General features: G+C 38.3%; 1 protein-coding gene across 3 annotated transcripts; it reads right to left on the reverse strand.

The window, feature by feature from the left end:
* Positions 1-83: 83 nt before the first annotated feature.
* On the reverse strand, positions 84-4,900 carry mrps33 (mitochondrial ribosomal protein S33). Of its 3 annotated transcripts, none has more exons than XM_023277715.3 (3): positions 4,808-4,900; positions 1,684-1,900; positions 84-796 (listed from the first exon to the last, which is right to left on the reverse strand). In XM_023277715.3, exons 2-3 carry the CDS (start codon positions 1,896-1,898, stop codon positions 691-693), a joined length of 321 nt encoding a protein of 106 aa, XP_023133483.1. In that variant the 5' UTR covers positions 1,899-1,900; positions 4,808-4,900; the 3' UTR covers positions 84-690. The 3 variants fall into 3 exon arrangements, with proteins under 3 accessions (XP_023133483.1, XP_023133484.1, XP_023133482.1); XM_023277716.3 differs by lacking the exon at positions 4,808-4,900 and adding an exon at positions 4,628-4,773; XM_023277714.3 differs by lacking the exon at positions 4,808-4,900 and adding an exon at positions 4,497-4,671.
* Between the last annotated feature and the right edge of the window lie 2,282 nt (positions 4,901-7,182).

Consider the following 7,182-nt stretch of genomic DNA (forward strand, 5'->3'; position numbering starts at 1 on the left):
TCCCATTCATCAATGCATGGCTATTTAAAAAACAAACAAAAACGCATAGGATATCATGTTGAATAAAGAATTCTGCCAACATGTGAAGTGTCGTGGTTTTATTGTGGCTTCTCATTACTTTGAACAGCATACAGAGGAAGCTTCACAACATTACACATTCCTCACATTTATTATATTTGGAAAACACAAACTTTTGTCTTGTTCTGGACATAATTTCCAGCAACAGTCAAGCTAACACCAGCTAACATTTATTGGTTAGTTGATTTTAGCAACAATGTAGCTGCAACATAACAGCATTTGTTTTAACTCTGTGAATCCTAAAAATACATGAGCATAGGCTTCTTACTGTTCTATCTACTCCTGAATGATGATAATGAGCTGCTTGTTTCAGTGGTACCTAACAGAAAGTCATATGTTAGCATTTGAGTAGCTCTTTGTGACCTACATGTAATACAATGTTAAATAAAAAAGGAGCAAATTCAGTTCAGTACAGAAGACACAGATGTGAGCATTTATGTGTGATGTTGCCTAAAGGAATTCTTCTAGCCAGCAGAGGAAAACAGCCCTGATCTGACCAATGGAATACATTCAGGATTGAAATCTCCCCATGGTGACAGTGGACATAGTCTTATTCTGTCTGCCTCCAAACTGAAGTCCTGTGTAATGATAACAGAGTAGTAATATTACAGTTCATTTCTTCTTTCCCGCTCTCTTCCCCTCTCCTTTCTTTGGTGTCCCTTTTCCTCTTAATTTCCTCAGGCGGCGCATCTCCTCCTTAAAGTCTTCATGCTCGTCTCTGAACAAGAAGAAAAGACTGTCAAAACATTTACCACATTGACTGAGCTACCACCAGTCAGGCTCATCACTTTTAATTGCATAAATGTTTCACATTAAAATCCTTCCCAGTAGAGCATGATGCTTGAACTTGTAGGCTTTTATTGTGAAATACCTGCAGCAGTGGTGAATTTCACTAGCAGAAGCTTATCATGGATCAAAACAAATATTTATTATAAAGTAATTGTTTTAAAAAAACACAACAACTCTTGTACAAGTGGACATAGTGCTGTGAAAATAAATAGCATACTGAATATTCCATGCAAGCATTTATAGTAGAGGTACATGTGTTTAGTAACATATGGATTGGAGAGACATACACAGACTGGCACAGAACAGATATAGCAGAGAAGAAAAAGCAGTGAAGAAACTCAAAACAGCAATAGAGACTCTCACATGGAGCTAAAATGAAACTAATTTAGAAAAGTTAGGCAAATAACATAAATAAAATAGTGTATTTTGTTTTTTTAATTGTTTCAATATTTTTGCACACTAAGTATTAGTTGTATGCTGCTTAATTAATGCTGTATTTAGATTCAAACTCTCACATATTGCACTTTTAACATAAGCAGCCATTAACTTCCATAGCTGTAACCCTGTTAAACGTTCTTGGCTGTTGGGAGCGTGGCTGTGTGGAAATTACCCAATTTCATGTCATTTTAACAAGGCACAGATCGAACCTTTGTCACAAGTGACAACCTGTGTTAACAATGTGTTTTGGTTTATACAATACTTCAATTCAATTTAAATAACTTTATTTGTTCCGAAGGGGCAATTTGAAAGGGCATACAAGCAGCTTAAAAAGGACAATCAAGCAAGACACACAAAAAACAAAACATTAAAAAGTACCTGAACAGTCCCATGAACCTCAGCTTCTGGGTCATAGCATAGTAAACCTTGTGCTGTGGATACCAGTCATAAACCTCCTTCCTCTTGGCTATAGGAGGCTCCTGGAACAGCTGGACCACCCTCATAGATCTGGAGTCTGTTGGACGTGCAACCTCCCCAAAGATCTGTGAACTCAGTCTGGCCATGCGCAATGCATAGTTGGACAGACCGGCCATGACTGATGAGACAGAAGGAATACAAGTTCATTATGACATGTATGGGACAAGCATGGAATAAATACTGTTTGCATACATAACAGAATCCTTTATACAATGACAGAGCTTCAGACTCTGATCATTTTGGTTGCACATGTGATCAAAAATCCACAACTGGTTGCTCCGGTGACAATCACCAGGTCTGTCTGTGTGAAGTCTAGCATAGCCAGACCCATCTCCCTAGAGGTGTCAGTGTTCAAGAAGTGGCTGCATCTCATTATCTGTCTGATTTATGATTAAAAAAAAATGTAAAAAAAACAAACAAACAAAAAAAAAAACACTAGTATTTTTTTAAACCAATCACAATCGTCTTGGGCGGAGCTAAGTTTAGGATTCAGGAACAGTGCTGCTGCAAAATAGTGATGGGTGAATTGTCTCTGGAACATTTGCACGAAAGGCTATCTATCCATCCACTATCTATACACTGCTTAATCCTCATCAGGGTTGCTGGAGGCTGAAGTCTATCAGCTGACTTAGGGTGAAAGTCACCAGTCTATCACAGGACTACACATAGAGACAAACAACCACACTCACATTCACACTTACAGACAATTTAGAATCACCAGTTAACCTCAGCATGTTTTTGGACTGTGGGAGGAAGCCAGAGTACCCGGAGAAAACCCACGCATGCACAGAGAGAACATGCAAACTCCATGCAGTAAGATCCCAGGAAGGTCGGGACGTGAACCGGGGATCTTCTAGCTGCAAGGTGGCAGTGCTAACCACCAAGCCATTGTGCAGCCCTACGCAGGGCTAATTCACTGAAATAAAAAACACGAAGGGCTGCGTTCCTGCATGATGTAAAACATCAACAAAGGAGGTGGTTCTGAGTAGCAACCCCACAACAGCCAGTGTCTACTTTGTAGGCTGGGAGAAGAGCCAGGAGTAGGTTCACTGAACTTCTTTTCCTCTTACTCTGGTCATTCCATGCATTCATACCACTCATCTGACTCCTTTTGTACAACAACTACATTAGTACAAAACTGTACCTGCATACTATGCTTTTTCCAAGATAAAGGACCTTGAAGTACATAAGAACAGGTGACAATTTCTAACTTTGGAATTTCTGTAATTTGTCCCAGCATTTTGAACAATCATAATTTCATATGTATAACAGATAGCCATATGAACATTTTAATGATAAAAAAACACATCTGAGATTTGTTACAACTAAATTTTACATCCACTGGTGTCAAAATCTAAAACCAGTTCTAAATATATGCTATATAAAGGCATATTTTTACACTCACAATTGTGTCTCATGCCTGTAAAATCAACAAACAACATTGGTGTTCACTGTTCACGTGTTTTATAGTTGGACAAATCACATCGATAAATACAAGTCTGGAGTCTTCTGTGAGTATTAGAAACACTTTTGACACAGATAATGGCTAGAAGGTGTTAATGGTTTCATAATTTCAGAAAAAATGAGAACTCTCATATGCATAACTTGTTTTGACCAATCACCTATCTGACATGATGATATAACCAAGGTGATCTTAATCCAAGGTGGCTTCAGAGCATGACATCAGACATCAAATCCTGATTAAACTAATGTAAAAGACATACATTGAGTACAACGGGTGCATTGATTGATTAGTGACTGACAAGTTCTCCAAAAGCAGATAGAGAGGTCAGTCATTCAGGCAGAGTCACTGAGGGAGATTTTAACAAGGTTTTGGACATTCACTGTTTCTAAGTTCTTTGTCATTATGTGTCCTAGTCTAATTCTATTAACTGATTGCAGACCTGCTTTCTTGTGATTCTTGGTTGGCTCTTAACCATCGTGACCAAGTGTTTTGTCAGCAGTTTCAACATTTTCCCATTGAAGTGTTTGGGGCTGAGCCGAATCAGTGTATCAGATGGGCCCTACTTAAATTGGCTCAGAGGAGTCAGCAGCTGTAATCAATTGTAATCGCTTACAAGAAGTGAAGAGATCATGCCACTAAGGAATTCTGATTAACACAACTTTCTACATCATTAAAACTGATCATTCAAGTTGCTGTATGCAGATTTTTAACTCAGCAGATTCTGTCACATTTCCACAAGACCTATAATGAATATATGAAACTGCTATGGTTGCTTTTAGTGACAAAAACAGAGAACTATAGAAGTCATTGGAAACTTAAGAGTACTGTGATATGCATGATCCTTACAGCTTTATGTTCACAACTGTAAGGAATGGTTCAGCGAACAAAACTACACAACGTTATATTCCATCTGTTTCAGTAAGTCCTTAACTCCCAACATGGCAATGCCCATGCTTTGTTCAACAGTTTACTGTAAGGCAATCATTTGTTTTTGAGGCTTGTTATTAAGATGGCAGCTTGTGCCTGTGTTATAGTAGGACTATAGGCAGTGAACATATTTCTGACATTACAATTCACAGGCACATACGTAGTCTACTGTATAAGACCATTTACCACACAGGCTGAGCACTGGAAGCTCACTGGAATAAATGTGTTTTAGTGTCGTCATATTAGAGCAGATTTACTGAAAATCTCAACTGACACGCTTCTTGTAGTCAAATATTCTTATCAGTGATAACATGGTTCTTACCCGAGTCTGAAGCCTGTGAGGTTGCTACACTGTTTGGTCTAACACACTAAAGCCGTTTGGAAAGAAATAATAATTTTTAAAAAAACGTATTCTGGATGAATTACAATTCTAGTTACGTTAAATCCACTCACGTTGTAGCTATCGTTAACCTTCACACTGCCATCAAACGCTGTACAGCGCATGACACATTTCAAAGAATCTGATTGGTTGGCTGCTTTTACTTCCTGCTTCCTGATAAAATACTGTTTTATTTTTCAGTTGTATTAATCTCATCTCACATAAATGCATCCATCGACTTTCATCATAATTACCATCAGATAGTGCGTCCTGGTCAATGTAGTCAGATTTTTTGTTTATACGATCAAGCGCCGGCCGGAAGTCCGTCGTTTTTAATAGGTCCGTGGTTGTATTAGGTTTTGCATGAAGTTCCGCTTATAAGTCAGCTGGTTTCTGTGGCTTTGGCCAAAACGTGATAAAGACTTTTTCACATCGGTGTACAGCTGTATGGCATTCAGATGTACTCCGGTGTCTGAGTTTCATACAGATGTACACCGATGATTCCAAGATCTAACTTATAGAAAAACTGTAATAGGAATGAATATATTGATTGATACGGCTATCCAATCATGTAACCATTTGACATGGGGTTTGTGGTGACCCTGTGAATACCTGGGTGGGTGGAGTAAATGAGTCCATTGGAGATAACTGCATGCATAGATATTACTGCAGCACTTAAGGCACTGCAAGAGGGGGAAAGTCAGGCTAGACCAGATCTAATCATCAGAAGTCTGACTGATTTAAATCATACATTCAGGTCAGCTAGGGAATACTGTAGGGGTTTTATGGATGAATGAAGAAGCTGATAAGACAACCCAAAGTGCCATCTGCAGAAAGGACATAGATCTGGTAGTACTGTACAGAGGAAGTGTTCAGTGTAAGTGACAGACTTTACACATGGTCAAATCAATCAATATTCACCACATTTAAAAAAAAAATTAAAATTGTCAATTTGAAGTTGACCAGTCAAGGTGCATTCAGTGAACTGAGGTGGAATGAGCCCTTATTGTGACACGCAATTACATTTGGTCATATGGGCAGAATGATGTATAGTTTGAGGCAGATTCATAGGTGGCTCAGTGGTTCCATAGCAGCTTAATAAAAAGCTTACTTACCTGTAAATCTGACAGGATATTTAGCTGTGGGGGCTGGAGGAATGGCAGAAGTAAACTTAAAAAAAAAAAAAAAAAAAAAAAAAAAACAACTCTTATTTGATCACACAAGCGGAAGTTTTTTCCCTTGCATTCTGACTCTAGCTTCCTGACAAGTAGGATGGGCCACATTACAATGCCACTAGAGCCACTAGGGTTGAGGGCCTTTCAGTGGCCCAACAGTGGCAATTTGGCAGTGTTGGGACTTTAGCCCCCAAGAATCACTCTCTGGAATGATAAAGTAGTTTTATCCTATGAAGAGCATGTCTGTTCTGAACTCTTGGCTCTTTTAAGTGACAGTTAATTAGGAGAGAAAATGCTGTAAGTGGTTTTATTCTTTTTTTTTTTTTGGTGCTTCTTCACTTGACTTGTCAGTAATTTTTAAACATTTTAACAATTTTAAACATTGTGGATGAAGCTGAGCAAATGTTATTTGTTTTCTTCCTTGCATTTCTCTACTAAAACCAAAAAGCTTGGCATGCATTTTTCATACACTACCATTCAAAAGTTTGGGGTCACTTAGAAATGTCCTTATTGTTGAAAGAAAAGCATTTTCCCCCCCCAATGAAGATAACATTAAATGAATGATAAATCCAGTCTAGACATTGTTAATGTGGTAAATGACTATTCTAGCTGGAAAGCTGATTTTTAATGAAATATCTACATGGGGTACAGAGGAACATTTCCAGCAACCATCATTCCTATGTTCTAATGTTACATTGTGTTTGCTAATGGTGTTGAAAGCCTAGTTGGTGATTAGAAAACCCTTTATTATGTTAGCATATGAATGAAAGTGGGAGTTTTCATGGAAAACATGAAATTGTCTGGGTGACCCCAAACTTTCGAACAGTAGTGTATATCTAAATTAATAAAGTGTTTCTCTAATTCATTTCAAACCTACCTGTTAGTGGCATGTTTATATGGCAGCAGTCTACTCATATTGTGCCTTTACACCTTACTGACAGAAGAGGGCGCCAGATATGAAGAAACAATAAACTGCACAGATTCTTATGTTTTGAAAGCTTCACTTCTGCAATGAAATGTCACTGCACAACAGGAAACGCTTGAGAAAAAATAGCCCATTAACATACACTTAGGTGTGGAAATGAATTAAAAAACAGTGTTAGTGTGTGGGTTTCTGCCCCTGGTTTAGACCAGACCAGCTGCTGAGACAACAATGCCTAATTTATCTTATGAAATAACATTGCACTCTATTTCTAGGGAGATATCTCACAGTCAGACTCGCCAGTGACAAGTGTAGTGTATGCGCCCACTCATGTAAAATAGAAGGTTTCTTATGCTCAGTTTTAGATTATTTTAGCCTTTTAACTGTATCAACAGGAAATATACATTGGAGCCTGATCGTGAGACAGTATTAACTGCAGCCCGCAACACTAAAATGTCAGACTGACAGCGACATGAGCATGCATTTTGAAAGGTACCTGTGTGCACCTATTTAATATGTGTCCAATAAAGGC

This window comes from Amphiprion ocellaris, chromosome 21 (genome assembly GCF_022539595.1).
Source record: "Amphiprion ocellaris isolate individual 3 ecotype Okinawa chromosome 21, ASM2253959v1, whole genome shotgun sequence".
NCBI lineage: Eukaryota > Metazoa > Chordata > Actinopteri > Pomacentridae > Amphiprion > Amphiprion ocellaris.

Bases quoted from the DNA above. Each gene is read 5' to 3' on its own strand.
- mrps33 (XM_023277715.3), bottom strand. From the start codon at position 1,898: ATGGCCGGTCTGTCCAACTATGCATTGCGCATGGCCAGACTGAGTTCA. The intron at 797-1,683 runs GTACTTTTTAAT...CTTCTTGTTCAG, and splicing joins AGGTTCATGGGACTGTTCAG to AGACGAGCATGAAGACTTTA.